General features: G+C 39.7%; 1 protein-coding gene and 1 pseudogene across 15 annotated transcripts in view; one reads left to right on the forward strand and one right to left on the reverse strand.

Annotated features, from left to right (window-relative positions):
- The window catches only part of LOC306653995 (dnaJ homolog subfamily B member 6-like), a 420,043-nt pseudogene that overhangs the window by 201,621 nt on the left and 202,284 nt on the right, over positions 1-16,138 (forward strand). The window lies entirely within an intron of this gene.
- Positions 1-16,138, reverse strand: part of SIPA1L1 (signal induced proliferation associated 1 like 1) — a 362,908-nt gene that overhangs the window by 118,131 nt on the left and 228,639 nt on the right. For all 14 annotated transcript variants that reach the window (XM_079127085.1, XM_079127079.1, XM_079127078.1 and 11 more), the window contains one exon: positions 1,549-1,679. In XM_079127085.1, the coding sequence (XP_078983211.1) occupies positions 1,549-1,679 (131 nt within the window). The remainder of the gene's footprint in view (positions 1-1,548; positions 1,680-16,138) is intronic.

The raw sequence follows: 16,138 nt of genomic DNA on the forward strand, positions 1-16,138 counted from the left end.
TCTAGCACAGAAGGTAACCAGGCAGAGAGGAGCGTGGTGAGGCAAGCTGAAGAGGGACCTGCAGGAGCCAGAGGCAGAGTCTGAGAAAAAAGAGCTCAGAAGAAACTCCAGTCCTCTGCCGGAAGGATCGGGTAAGGACAGTGGCAAGAAGGTTAGGCTAATGGATAAAAACAACACTGAAAAGGAAGTAAATGATGGGGTTAGAATAGAATAGTCCTGGGAGGGGAAAGAGACACAGCAGGAAGGACGCAAACATTTGGAAGTAAGATGAGGGTGTGCACAGAAATCAGGTGGGTCCAGGAAGCTGGAGGGGGCAGCTGCTTGGGTACACCTGCCAACGCAGGACCCTCAACAGACGCGGCACACCACTCAACAAGTAGCTTTGACATGGACAAGGACAGGGGAGTACGTCAGCTTTTTCTTTCTCCCTGGCCACTGTAAACAACACATTAAAGTGTTGCTGTTAAAAATCCTATTTTTAATTTCCCCAGAGTTCAAGCTTAGGAACAATTACTAAGTGAAGCCAACTCCTGAATCTACCCTTAGATTCAATAGGGGAAATGAAACCAAATGTCCTATATAAACCAGTTTCAAAACCATTATTTTCTAGATACTAAGTGAAGCCAACTCCTGAATCTACCCTTAGATTCAATTACTAAGTGAAGCCAACTCCTGAATCTACCCTTAGATTCAATAGGGGAAATGAAACCAAATGTCCTATATAAACCAGTTTCAAAACCATTATTTTCTAGATACCTCAAGAGGATATTAGGCATTAATGCATAAGAACAATCCTAGAGTGAGTTTAGAGCTGAGAGGCAACACATTGATAACTGGGACAATAATACATGTGTTTGGGGGAAAAAAAAGAACCCCATGGTCCCAAACTTGTTCACAATTTTATAAAGCTTTGTCGGCTCTTTTAGTTTTTCTTTTTTTAACTAGAGTTTCACTTTAAGATGAAAACACATATTATTATGTGTATTTAGACTCCAAAAGAGTTGTTTTTACCCACAAGTAGATAGCCTCTGGTTCCAACTGTGTTACAGGCTATACAGTATATGTCCAAGGCACAGCAGAGCAAGAGTAGGAGAAATAAAGTCCCTTTCTCTCTTCTTGGCTCAAACAATGTCCTCTGCCATAATTTGGACAAGTGAGCTAAGTCTTAGGTGACATGCTCTCATCCAGGAGCACACTGGTTTCTCAAATTGACTAATGCTTTCCAGCTGTCCTGAGTAAGATTATGCAATTCCCACTTGGGATTCTGAGGGCTCCAATCCATTAGGTGACACTTCATAGAAAGATCTTTCTCTGAATCAAAACTCCCTTTCATCCACTGCATCTACCCAGAGCTAGAGGGAAGTACGGGTCAAGATCTATGCATCTGGCCCACCACCATCATTACCAGGGTGAAGACAGGAGGGGTTTGGCTCATTCCAAGGACACCGTGACCAAGTGCTACTGAATCTGCTACTGCTCAGATATTGCTACTACTTCATTTTTTCATACTTCAATTAAGCCTCTACATATTTCTCACCTGGAACTTACCTCACTAGTTCGAAAAATTATTCGGTAGTTATATGGAGATCCATTTTCCTTCATTTCTTCTGGTTTTTCCCTTCGAATGCTCACAGCCACCGGACCAAGATTCTCATCAGCCCCAAAATAGTTCCAGTGTTCTTAGGTAAAATAAGACAAAACAAAGTCAGTAAATTTACCTAACACTTACAAATACTAGATTCTGCTCGGTATTTAATATCGCCACTCAGATATTACTCTTATCAATAAAATATAAGCACACGTAACAAGTGTCCTTCAATGACTTATAAAAAAATGAAGGCTACACAGGTTTCATTCTGGAGGAGATAACACTGAACAGAGATGGCCTGCTGGGTTTTTCACTATGCTACAGCTAAATACTCTACCATAATTTCTTGGAAGAAATTTGTGTTTTTCCCCCATGTTCCACCATTTTAATAGGCTACACTGTGTGTGCTTCCTGTCTAAGGGAAGGTTTCTGTCAGTATTTTAGCTTTCGTTAAAAAAAAAAAAAAAAAAAAAACTTATTGAGTGTAGAGTTTGAAGAGAGCAGGATTTCCTCCAGATTAAAAAGATGTCCCCGATTTGGAGAGAGGAATAAGGAATAAGGAATAAGTGCCCCAGGGAGGCAGGAGCCTGGGTCCAGGGACTTGGCCTTACCAATGGCCCCCATGTAGTGAGCACAAAAGGCACTCAGCAAAGCCACTGAACCTGAGGGCATGTGTGGGCTGGTAGGACAGGCATCTCCTAGGCAACCAGTGTGGCCAGGTGATGATGAGTCTGGGGCCTCTCCTCAGTGTATACAACCACCCAATACCCCAACCTTGGGCACAACCTTGCGGGCAGGGGCAAATCTCCAATGACTGGTGTTGAATTTACTTTCCACCTAACAAGAAGAAAGGTGGAGATCAAAATTAACTTAAAAGAAAATGTTGAGTTGATATATACTGGGCACCTAAATATGATTCTTTTAAAAATCAAATGTGTTGATATGTACACGAGATGTTCACAGATGGGAAAATCCATACAACACAGAAATATATGAAAAGTGAGAGTAGATAACTTATTCTTCAAACCTCCAAAATACTTTCTTTACATTGTTCTTTTTCATTTACATGTGAAATGACTAAATGATCAACTTGTGAAATGGTACATTATTTGCATACAAAATGCATAAATATTTGAAAATTCATGTTATTTCCATACAAAATATATAAATATTTGAAAATCCATGAGAATAATAAGAAATTATGGCATAACACATTTAATCATGTGGTTGTAAACTTTAGGTAATGTATTAAAATACTTTGTAAGTACTAAAGCACAATTACAAGAAATAAATCATAAATATTGAGAGCTCTCTAAGAATATTATAATCCATGGAAATTCAAAATAAGAAAAAACACAATGGGAATACAGGCAACAAACATCTCATTATGGACAACTGAGAAACAACCCAATAAATGTCACAAAATTCATGTACAAACACTCATGTACACCCTCAAAGCACAGCACATGAGAATCACACTCAGAGGTTATTTACTCTTACTTTGCACACAATTCTAATAAGCTTGCTTGTCTGGTCTTCAAGCCCACTGCTTTATTTCAGAGGTGTGATAATTCCAGATGTTGACAAAGTCCAGGGTGTAGGGCTGATACAGACTTGCATGCAGACAGCAATGTGATAGAACAACTGACAACAAGGAAGAAAACAGAAAGGGAGGAGACAGAAATAGTATAAAAAAGCGGACAAGAACTTAAAGAAAAACAAGACAGCAATCTGGGGCCACTTACTGAAGGAGCAAAGAGCTTCCATCAACACACTTTGATACCCTCAGAGGCTGTTTTAACATTGCGCTACAGAACAAGAGCGGATGCGTCAAAGATGAGCCCGAGTTGCATTCATTATAATCTGCTCCTTGCACTTCACAGATCAGTCACAACCCGACTCTAGAAACTCTTTACATACACCCCACGTATCTCAGGAAGGGCAGGGGAAGACACAGGGCCACGGTGGACTCTTTACCAGTCTCCTCAACTCATCCCAGTCTTCTCCTCCAGCTTTCGCTGGCCAGCTTCCTCTCCACTTCCACAGGGCCGTGCTCTACACATTCTCTAGTCTCCTTAGCCTCCCCACCACCTACCTTCTCAACCTCAGCCAGTGACAATGCTGTCTATATCACAAAGTGAACGAGAAGCCATTTCAGAAAGAAACTTCCTCCTCCTCTATCACCACTCACAGATTCACCTGCAGCCTGACTCTTGCTTCCTTTTCCCTCCACGCCAAGACCTCGCCCCCAGCATCCTTCTTGTTCCACCTTTCCGAAAATGCCTTGGTCACCCTCTATCTTCACCTTCTTCCTCTCCTGGCACTTTCCCATCACCATCAGGTCAAAGTCCCCTTCATCTTTTTTTTTTTTAATGATTCAACTTACCCTGGCTCCTTATCATTCTCAAGCAAAACAGGTATCTCTTCTTTCTTCCAAACTTTCTTTCAAACTTTTGAAAGAGCTGCCTAATTTCTCATTTTAGATTTGTGATAATCTGATTTCCACTGCCTGGGTCACCAATGACGGCCTTCCAGTTGAAATCAATGGTACTTCTGTTCCTCACCTTAACTCAAGCTCTCCATCTGGAGCAGACGATCAATCAGTTTTTTCTAGAAGCCCTCTTCTTCCTCCTTTGTCGGGCATCACCTGCTTCTGACATTTTTTCTACCACTCTGGGCTGCTTTTGCTATTTTATTTCCCTTCCATCCTCTCCCAGACTTCCACTTCCATCCACTGCTGACATTTTAAGTTTCCATGTCCACTCCAGAATTGTCTAAGGCCTACATTTACCTAACAGAATACTGTCTATCCCATGGGCTTCTGCAGAAGAGAACTCATTACTTCCCACATAAACCTATCCAGTACAGCTCTCCCTGCAGACCCCATGTAAGCAAGAGCTACAATATTCACCCAGGCGCTTTGGCCAGACCCACTGCCATGCACTGTGAATGCTAGTTCCTAAATATCTCTCCACCCACTGCCCATGACTTACCCTACTCATTATTTGCCTGAGTGTAATAACTAGTTGGCTTTGTCCAACTTCACAGAGCAGTCCAGTGATTCAACTAAAATGCAAATCTGACTGACCACCACTACACTTAAAATCCAGCCCTGGCTTCCTAAAGAGTCTCAGACTTTTCATGGCTCCCTGAAGCTGCTCATGACCTGTCTCAGCCTATTATTCTACTCTCAAATCATCCTTTCAAACTCTGAGTACCAACTTCTCTTTCAGCTGCACAAACTTACTATACTCTTCCCCATCTGAAAAACTCTGCCTAGAACATTCTTGCCACAACACTTCTTCATTTGATTTAAGTCCTCTCAACTTTTAGGTTTCATCTGAAGTACTCCTTAGAGGACACTGTGCAAATGAAAGGGTTTACTCTGCAGAGTAATTCTAATAGTTTAATTAAAAGTGTTAAGAATTCATAAAATAAACTAGTAAATCCAAATATATAATACAGCACAAATATAAAAATTTAGAAACATTACAAAACAAAAATACATAAATTGATGAAAATATAAATATTAAATAATCATTTCATTATTACTTGGCAGATAAAAACAATGTGATTTTAAAAATAAACTCAATATATAATAAACAAATTGAAAACTAAAAATGAAAAATACTTTGTTAATAATAAATGATCATTTAAACTTTGTGTATACATGTGTGTCATTATCAAAACCTGACTATATTTTTGTGCAATTTTTCCTAGCCACTGAAGTGGTATATTCTGAGTTGGGGGAATGGTAATGAGATAATTATAAACTAACTTCAAACACATTGTTCAGACTGTCCAAACAAACCCATCTCTGGTTTGATAACGGTGGAAAGATATCTTTGAACTTATGTGCCTATTTGTGCAGATTTTGTGTGTGTGTGTGTGTGTGTGTGTGTGGTGTGTTGCTGGGATTGAACCCAGGGCCTCATGCATGACATTTTGTTTTGATTGAAAAAAACAGTGCTAGCTATTATTTCCAAAAACAGCATTTCCAGGCAGTCCTCATCTATGTTAGTTCCACTGGTACAGATGAAGAGTTTGGTTCAGTTTCCCGTGTTAAACTCACTACTATCATCATCAGACTCTAGTTGTTCAAAAGTCAACTTGACTAAGAATTGTTTTTAATAGTAAAAGTTGAGTTTTGGTTCACTGTCCATCTTTCTGCTCCTAGGAATTACAGAGAGAGAGAAAGAAAAACAAAAAAGAACCTTCTCTACATGAACACAAATTTATCCAATTCAAATTCGAATGTAGCATGTTGCCCTCCAGTAGAGAAGAATTTAGTTCAGCAAGTCACCTTAAATTGAATTTTAAGAATTTTTGGACTGTGATGGCAAGACAAATGTGCTAGATTTTATATCCTCAGCTTGCTCCTTCTGGCCATTCTTGGCTCTGCCTGTCCCTTCAGCTTCCCTGGAAGGCAGTACCCCCTCAGTCTCCTGGCCTGGGCATTTATATTTTTTCCCTGCCATTCATCTACCTCTGTTCTTGTCCAGTGGAGACAGCCATCAGCAGTAGGGAGCTTTGTCTTTCTTTTAGGGTGGGAAAATCAGAAGGGAAGGGGAACAAGAACAGGGGAGTTACGGATGAGTAGTGGGAGAGAAAGGAAGGAAAATGTTTCCTTGTGCCTTTCAGGGTGAGGAAAGTCAGAGGAAGAAAAGGGAAAGGGAGGAGGAATTGGAGACTCAAGGAGGGTGGCAGAAGTTGCTGATGAATGAACTGAAATATTGGAATTACGCTACCAAATACAATAATTTAGAGCTGGCACACCAGAGCGCCAAAGACCAATACTGCAATCACTATGTTAGAATGACAGAGTGCAGCAAAGGTAAGCAAGTTGCTTTGCCAAGTAACCATGAAAATATAGATATTTCTTTCTTTTTTAAAGATGTGGCAAATATGATTTAGAGAGGACAAGTCGTGAGTGGTATGTACCAGAATTCAAACGCATTATTAAACAACTGACTTCAAAGCAATTATATGTAACATTACATTCCCAGAAGTTCCTAAAATCTTATAAAGAATAAAAAATTGTTAAAATGTGATGCCTGAAGGGATAGGCTATTTATCGACTCAATCGTATGCAATGTTTATTGCCTGATGCGCCATACAGCTAAGGCTTTCCTATGTCAAGGGACAGAGGACTGACTCCCCTTCCACCAGCACTGCTCCATTCCACGCTCCCACGTGTGTCTAACCTGGAGGTCTCTTGTAGGTTCTGGGTTGTGAGTTTTAACAGGGATGATACAAACAGTGCTGACAAAGAGTTCTCCCATCACTAGGACATTCCACCTAATACCTGTATTTTTGGCTGATATATTAATAATAATAAATTTCACAAACTTAAAGATGGGAACTAGGAAATAGGTCAAAGCTCCACTGAATTAGATCTCATATAGTCAAATCACCTGCTTATATGCCCTGCACACACACCTCACACAGGCAAGAAAAGGTTAAGCCCAGCATCTTACTGTAAAGGAGAAAAGGAAAATACAGTCGCAAGAGTTAGAGGCTTTTAACCAGCAGTACTGGATTGCTCATACTGGTTTTCATGATATCCGCAGGCTGTGTTATCAATATTTTAGTTGTACATTTCCCTAGGGACACCAGCTTAATCTAGAGAATGTTCATGAACAGTAAAAATACATTTTAATTTTTTAATAAATAATTTATACAATTATAATTTATGGCTTAAAATACTTCTCTATAATTGTTAAATTTTTAAATAGGGAAAACAAGTTTTATAAACCCAAAGCAAAGAAGCACAAAGCCAACAAGGCTAGGCTACTATCTCATGCCTGACAGAATTAGAAACAACTTTTCTGAAATGGAAAAACAAGGAATATCAGCCCTGGATGAAGCTGTAATATATTCGTACACTGAAGGCGGCAATGTGGATCAAGACCAACCATTTTAGAAAGCAGTATGGCAATATATGTTTAAGTCACAAAAATATTCATGTTCTAATCTTAGAGTTACCCTGACTATGCAGAAGGGAAAATAAAAACTCTTCAATTTTCTCTGGAAAAGGCATGATCACTGTAGAAAGGGGATGTTTTCTACAACAAGAAGCAGATAGACTTGAACCTCACTATGTGTCAGCAGACCAAAGAATGGACCTCACTCCCTTGAATCAACGCCATTTTGCCAGTTTCAACATTTTTAACATGTTTGGTAACAGCCTACTTGGGAAGCTGTAAGTGTGTCCTTGTGAATTCACAGACCTAAACTCTTACCCTTAATATTTCCATTAAACAGAGAACTTGGAAACTAGATAATGGTCACCATAGCATGAGTTTCTCTGAAACTATTTCCCTCTGCCTGTTGGGTTCACGCGGTTCAAATGTTTTGGTTTTATAAACTTATCACATCTTAATATGACTATTAACTATGTTAGAAAAAGAGGATGAAACTTAAAAGTTAAGAGAATCAAATAAACAAACAAAATAAGAAATATTCTGCTTTTAAAATGAATTCTAGGTTTGCCAAAGTGAAGGTAGTAAAAAGCCAACCACTTAACGAATGGCTTTTTCTGGGAAGAATACCACTCAGAGATTCTCAGTCTCTGGTACCCAAAGGGGCCATCCTAATTATACGAGTGGAAGTTATATGAGTAGCCTATGACTTTGCATCATAATCAAAAGCAGGTCAGAGTAATGGATGGGGACATTCACACAGAGGACTGGCCACATACCAGAATTCAGTCCCAAAGCACTGTATGAAGCTTATAATTATTGTTGTGCAAGAGTAATTGCCTGCACTTACAAAGTGCTTACAACTCTGAGGTGCAAATTCTTCTTTCCACCAGTAACTCCTAAAATTTGGGGTGATCTATTTGCAAAACTACATAGAGTTTGGGGGTTTAACACAGCATTTGCATTGACAGTCCCTAATAGACTTCTATTTTGACAATAAAAGGTAAGTTTTATTACAAAGTTATACTTACAGTAATAAATTCCATCTAAATGGTTAAAGGTAAAAATACAGAGAAGCCAAGTACAGTGGCATATGTCTGTAATCCAAGCTAGTCAGGATGAGGTAGGAGGATTACAAGTTAGAGATCAGCGAGGGCAATTTATTGTAATTATGTCTCAAAATAAAGAATAAAAAGGGCTTATGGTGTAGTTCAGGGGTAGAGTGCTTGCCTAACATGTGCAAGGCCTGGATTCCATCCCTATTACCTCAAAAACAAAAGGAAAACCCTATTTGAAAAAGGAAAAATAAAGATTAGCAGAGCCACGAGAGGTTTTTTTTTCCTGACCACCATTTGTCTGAGGTTAATAACTATCTTTTAAAATTTAACTTATCACATGAAAATTATTAGCCTATAACAAAGTTTCAAAAATAAAAAATGTAAATATTCCTTACAGTTAAGAAAATGCTACATTCTGAAGTCTGGAACCTACCATCAGTTGTGCCTTCTAAAGCCTACAATGGTAAAAATCAGCCCCAGTAATGGCATTCTGTGCTTGTGGGGATTAATTGGTGGTCTTGGTTAATTTCCACAAACCCACCATGACCACACACAGACTTAGTGTGGCCTCATTTCCTGAAGAAAGCAGAAAAAGATCTGCAAGATACTATTCAGGAAGGTCATATGCACAGAAGACCCTCACTGCTCGTACCTGATGCTGTATGTACAAGATACACTGGCTCCCTAACTCAACACGTGCATCTCATATCAGCACCAAACGCAATTCATTCATAAAATGAACGAATGTCTCTTAAAAGCATCCTGGAGTGCCAGGGTGACTGGGGTCAGTGGTGGGAGAGCGCCTGCACCTTCGAGAAGGAGGGGCTGCAAAGGCTTCACAACCCTGGAGGACAGGCGCAAGCTTGTCAGGGTGGTAAGGCAGAAGGGGAGATAACCTACTCCCATGTGCACACTGTGGAGGCAGAAGTCTCAGCTCCAGGCAGGCGTGGAACAGAACACAGTTCTTTCAACTCAGACCGGCAGGAGGGTTTCTGTCCTGCACCCTGCTCACAGCCCTCTCACCCCACAGTGCCGCTCCTTGTGGGAGGCCACACCACTTCTCCAGCATCAGCCCTCAGCCCTCCTAAGCTAGGGGAGGTCATCTAGGGAAAGAGCCCCACAGCATCAGGGGAACCCACATCGCCCACCTCAGTCCACCTAGGCCTTTAGTCATAAATGTAATCATGATCTCTTAACAACTAGGGAGAACAAATAGCATGGAGGAGAAACCATAAGAAAAGCAGAATGTGTAGCTAAGAAGATCCAGGTCATTCAAGGAAAAAAACTTAGAAAAAAAGTTTTTAAATTAATACTAATAGATAAACAGGATTTTTTAGAATAAAGAAAAATTATTGTGAAAAATACAGGTAAACAAAAATACTGAACTATTGGGGGATAAAAATATGACTGCAAAAATAAAATCCTGTGAAAATACTGAATAATGGAATGTACACAGCTATGTACAAACTCCTCATCCAGAAGATAAAACTATGGAACAAAAACAGAAAGACATTGAAAGTACAAAAGGAAAATTCTACCACATACCTAAATGAAGCTACAGGGTAAAGATACTGCCTTTTAAAAATCATTTTTAATTCAGAAAAAAATTAATGTTCCAAGCTTCTTCTTATTCAACTTTTTCCCCCTTATATTTTCTTTTCTTTTGGTAGTATTGAGAGTGAAACCCAGGAAACCAGGACCAGGCACTTTTATCAACAGAAAGTTGGATAATAATTTTGCAGCTATATGTTTAAGATATAAGTACAGAAGTATAGAAAGATTCAAGTGAACTTAATTAGCTCTGGATATTTTTCATAATAAGTCGACTTATACTTTGTTGACTTGTTTACTGTCTGTGTCCCTTCACTATAATTCAAGCTCCACAGGGGTGGTCAGTTCTGTTCACCAGTGCCCAAAACCACACAGGAATGCTCAGTGCTCATGCATATATGGCAGTCACGGAGGTGCAACACCCTCATTTTCCTCCCAGGAAGAACTCGAAACCAGTTCGACCACAAGAAAAATGATTAGCTGAAAGTTTGTGGATGCAGCAGCACTTTAGGGTCTGCTGCCATTTTTGAGGTAAGTTGCAGTATTCACAAGCAACCCAGAGTCAATAACTAAGCATGCAGGGTGAGGGTGGCCATTACTCCCCAACAGGGACTTTTTGATGTTCATCTTTGCTCCATTATGTTGGCTGAGATTTTTGTCAGATGGGCTTCCTAGTCTGAGGCTCAAACCTGCTTCCTCTACCCTTTTCCTCTTACAAAATCATATCAGACCTGCATAGTAGCTGCAGGTTTTTTCTGCTAACGTCTGTTCCTTCCTCCTTTATTCCTCGCAGGTGTTAACCCTAGGCCCCTATCAACCACTTAGAGCCCTATGTTGTTCTTAACATGTATTTACTCGATGACCAAATTGTCACATTTGTTAACATGAATATAGCCAAGAGACTGGGTTTTAAGTATGGAAGACCATAAAGGAGAGACTAAAAAAACCTATTGCTAGAATTTGGGAAAGAAGCAATAAGGACCCGGAAGTTATGTATAGAATTAGGAATGGGGTATAAAGAAGTCAGCTGCAATTCATAAGTAGATGCTAGAAGGCCTAAGGGAAAAGAGGTTGACAACAGTCAAGAGGAAGAGATCAGTGGAGTTTCAATGTTTCACATCCAAGTGTCTGATGATAATGGGGGCATTTACAGAAGGAGAGTAATGAAGAGGAAGGGAAGAAAACCATGACTCCTCAATTTATGCACATTCCTTAGAGACACCAACTACACAGCCATCCAGGTGGATGAGGAGAAAGCCTGGGACCAGAGGTATTTCACATGGATATAAATATTAACTACATATCTTTTTCTAAAAGAATTTTTGAAATTATTAATCATAAAGGACGTATGAACCATGCTAATAAGACAACAGGAAAATAAAAGATGAATGTGAAAGCAAATATGTTATAATGGAGGCTTGTATAGCTGAGCATAGAATTCTGTTCTGGGAGCTGAGATAAAACAGTAAATGTGGTTAAACCAAACACACACACAATACCTACCATCAGAAAGGCAGGCATTTTGGGAGCTGCCAGAAAACAATTCTCAGCACCAAATTCTAACATAAATTTCCCACATGGAACTTTCTACGTGAGCAATGTCTTCAACACCAGTTTTATTGCAAAACAAGTTATTTTCATATGACTAGATCTTAAAAAGATGACCTTGAATAAAGTGGTGGTGTGACCTTCTGGAGGCCTATACTGACTTTAAAGCACCACACGTGGAGGAGCAGCTGAAGCACAGCCCTTGCTACCACTCCCAGGACCCTCCAGCTGCCAAGGCTGAGGCTCTGGGGGTGCCTTACCCTCCGGAGTGTGCTAAGGGTGCCGGGACTGGGCAATCGCGGCCAAGGAAAAGGGGAGGACATTGATTTTCAGAGGAACAGAGGTGAAAACCTTGATACCTAATGGCCTGCTTGACACTGGAGGCCCTGCGTGCATAGAAAGATGGCGGCAGAACACACTCCTAGGTTAGCTTCTCAAGAACATGTTTAATATCCAAATCTCCCTTTGAAGGAATATATAATAGAGAATCGATGACCTATAAATGAAGTACACAGAGTTTATGTAATTTTAATAAAAAATGAAAGGCAAGGGCATAAAACAATAGATTATAAACATGTAGAGACCTTCGACTACTAATTCTGGCAGGATGAACTGCTAAGTTCAAGAGCAGAGAACACAACATGGCTCAGGAGATCAGACTTGTTGACTGGTGCTCACCACTTAACGGGATATAAAACTACCCATGTCAGAAAACTACTCAAGGAGTACCTATCCTGAAAGAACTCTGGACTCTAAGGCATCCTATCATACTTTTCTCAAGCCTAAACTCAATGTATTCCCAGAAGGATTAAAAAAAAAAAAAAAAAAAGGAATAAACAAATGAGCACAGATTTTTTTTAAAAAATATACTTAGCTATACATTGTCCCCTGATGTTTCCTTCCTTCTTTCCGCCTCTCCCCTCCCCCCCAGGCACTGTCTCCTCTATTTATGAGGTTTAACCTCTCTAAGCCTCTGCTTCCTCCTATCTAAAATGGAAATAAGACTTCTTAGCTATTAAATGTTGAGCCAGTGACTTAGTCACTCAAAAATTCAGTTTCTGAATTTGTGAAATGGGAATCAGGGTTCTTGCCTTACTTAACAGCAGGCAGACTGCGGGGCGAGCAGTGTACCAGGTCTGCCTGCATAGGAAAGTGTTCTAAATGAAAGGGCATGCTGGCCACATTGGAGCTCAGGTCTGCCTTAGCAACACCTGAGAGGTTTCCTCACTTTTTTTCTACCTGCAACAATGAAAAAAGTAACTCCATATGGACAACAAAATTGAAGCCATTGACTAAGTGTTAACATAAGCACAAAGAAACCTGACAGAGCACACCTGTGCCATGACGTCGTGAAATTAATTATCCAGGGTACTGCATCTGCAGATGTTCCTGCCTCATCCATAAAGTGCTTATATACATAAGAACACTTGAGAAAAACCCATATCTTCTAGGGACTTAATGTGTATTTCAGTAAAAACTACCACACAGTGCTGCGGTTTTAACTGTCAATGGTTCTATTATGGGGTACATTCAGGAACTGTGAAGCTGATGTGGCTCTTCAGGTCTCAATTTAGACCATTTTTCTTTTTGCTTCTGCTTTCTGATGTTCGGTATGCACTATAAAATGATTCACTGGAACTTACAAAACAGCTACATAATGCTGCTCATTTAACAGACTGGAATCTGAAGGACAGTTCTAGATAGCAAAATTGAAAATACATCAGAGCACCCAAAGTGTCACTTTAGTGTAGATGAAATTACATGAAATATTCTTAAAAAAGATGTTAAAGTTGGCTGATTACAATAAGGGGAGGGGTAAAGAAAGAAAATTGGACTTCACAGTAGCAACTGAAATCCAGCTCCTTTCCTTAAACTGGTAAACCTAGGGCCCAGCACACTGCTCGACTTGGAGTTAGAGGAGGGAAGTGAAGAGTAAGAACAGAATCTGTTGTCTTAGAGTTATCAGAACAATTAGGAGTGCAAGCATTAGTTTCCCTCTTTTTAGGAGTGGGACGATATTCTCAGATAAGCTTCAGACTGTAACAGCAGCTTCTTCCGTCACTTCAGGCAGAGGACCTTCCCTACCACAGTGTCCTCAATGATTTCACTTTGCAAGCCACACCCCAGCTGGTATAGAGACGGGCCTGTCAACACCGTCGACCATGGTGCAACACACAGCACTGCCAAGGCAGCCCAGGAGCTCCCGCCTGCCAGAGGAAGACATCCTCTGAATGGGATTCAACATGCGCCTCAGACAACTGTAGACTCAAACACTGAACAAGTCCTGTGGGGCCACAGAGAATGGGGAAGAGGCTCAACCAGTCATGCCACCTACAGGCAACGCTGAATTACTCTGCAACTTAGTATTTCCTAATTACAAATGTCCTTGGTACTTTAACTATGGTGACTAAATAAAAACTGAAGAGAAAAAAAAATGGTATATCTTCAAAGGAAGATGACTAGGTTGATTTGAACCCTATCCTATTGCCTAAGGAGTGTGGTCGCATCACTTGAACTCCGATCACAAGGACAGATTCACTTTGGAGTCCTATGAGAATCCAGTAAGGAGATCTACAAAAAGCACAAAGTAATAACACTATAAACATTGGCTCTATTATTACTATCATTTCATCCTGGGTTACTCTCAATGACCACACACACCAGCAAACATGGCAAAGAGAAGTAGCAGGAAAGGACTGGAAGGAAGAGCATCCGTGGCATGTTGCTCATTTTATTAAGTCCAACCCATGAGTTTCCTCTACCGGTCCAGCATTTTTCCACAATGGATTTGGTTAATATGTTAGAGTCAAATTCCTCTACGGTTTAAATCTTCAAAATAATGATCTTATATTAAAGTGACTGCACCTTCATCAGGTGAATATGGTCATTATGTTTTAGAAACAATGTTGCTATAGTGTTCTTAAGTAAAAATGTTTTCCCTGAGACTTAGCTACAATGAAGTCAGGAATGCACTGAACAGCAGAATGGAAACTTGAGATGAAGAGGGTGAGGTGACAGCCAGGTCAGGAGCTGCTGGAGGGTAAACCCATCTGACATTGAAGTACTCCTTCAAAAAGAAGAGTTGCTTTAAGGTCCAAATCAGGGAAAATGAGTTAGGGCATTAATCTCAGTGAATCAAAACTATATAATAAAAGTTATGGGAGTATTTTATTTCTTTAACTATTTTTTATACTGTAAGAAAAAGTGCAGATAACATGTAAACTTGTCATATGATTTTACTGTAAGGGACTTAATTTCTACTTCATCATTATTCAGAGTCGTCATTTTGTATATTATCATATTATAACAAATGACCTGAGTGGAAATTTCTAGGCTATATGTTCCAGGGAGAGCTATGAGAGCAGCTGCTGTCTGCCTGGCTTCCTCTGGACCAGCCTCCTGGACAAACCGCTGCTCACTGCTCCTCCAGCACCATGCTGATGAATGTCCACTGGCACACACGGGCCTCTCTAGTGCCACACACATTTTCTCTTCCCAATAGCTGGACTTCACGCTGACAGAGTAGGATATATCTTTCCAAACCTACTGATGGCCAGTTGACTTGTTATTTTAATTATGAGATTTAATTATTATGAAAGTTGATGAAATACGAGTACAAAAGTGAAAATACTGCTTTTATAAAAGCTAAGTTGAATACTTTGGGAAAACTTAAAACAGGCAAATCACTAAAAAGAAAGCCATTGGATTGGATGTGGGCAAGACAGCTACAAAAAAAAAATTATGAAAAAGACTCTGTATTGAGACTGATTTGCTGGTATCTCTGTTTTTACTCTTGTGGTTTATACTAAATAAGAGAGTATTTTCCATGCTCCAAATGAGCAACTGCTGGATTAGTGGCTTCTAAATTTATGAGGTGTTATGAGTAAGTAGGATTACTCTGAACTCTAGTGTTCAAATTTTTATTCCCTACTTTGTGTTTTTGGTATAAATTTTTTATTTATTTTAAAAGTTGTTTTCAAATTTTAACTTCCATACTTTTGAAAGATAAAATGTCTCAAGTAAGATTCCCTCCTTCCCTTCATTCTAACATAGTAGAGATCAGAGAACAGTGTGATTAAGAATATGACTGTGCTCAAAGGGAACAAAGGTGGAATCCTGGCTCCAACATTTATTACCTCCATGACAGCATTATCGCTGAGGCCCCAGATTTCTCATATGGAAAATGGGATTAACGATAGTACCTACCTCGTGGACATCAAGAGATTGAAATGAAAAAGTATGTGTCATATCAAATGCTTAGCACAGTGTCTGGTACATAAATTATAAAAAATGTTCATTATTAATTATTATAGTGCTTAGTACTATAATAAAGTGCCCATGACTACATAAATAAGATAAAACTAATACATTCCCTCTTGTGTTCATCACAATGTCAGGATCAGTTACAGGTGGAGGCAAGATGGCTCCTCAGAGCCATCTGAGCAGCTCAGAGATACTTGTGAAAAATGTCT

This window comes from Sciurus vulgaris, assembly GCF_902686455.1.
Source record: "Sciurus vulgaris genome assembly, chromosome: 2".
In the NCBI taxonomy this organism is placed as follows: domain Eukaryota; kingdom Metazoa; phylum Chordata; class Mammalia; order Rodentia; family Sciuridae; genus Sciurus; species Sciurus vulgaris.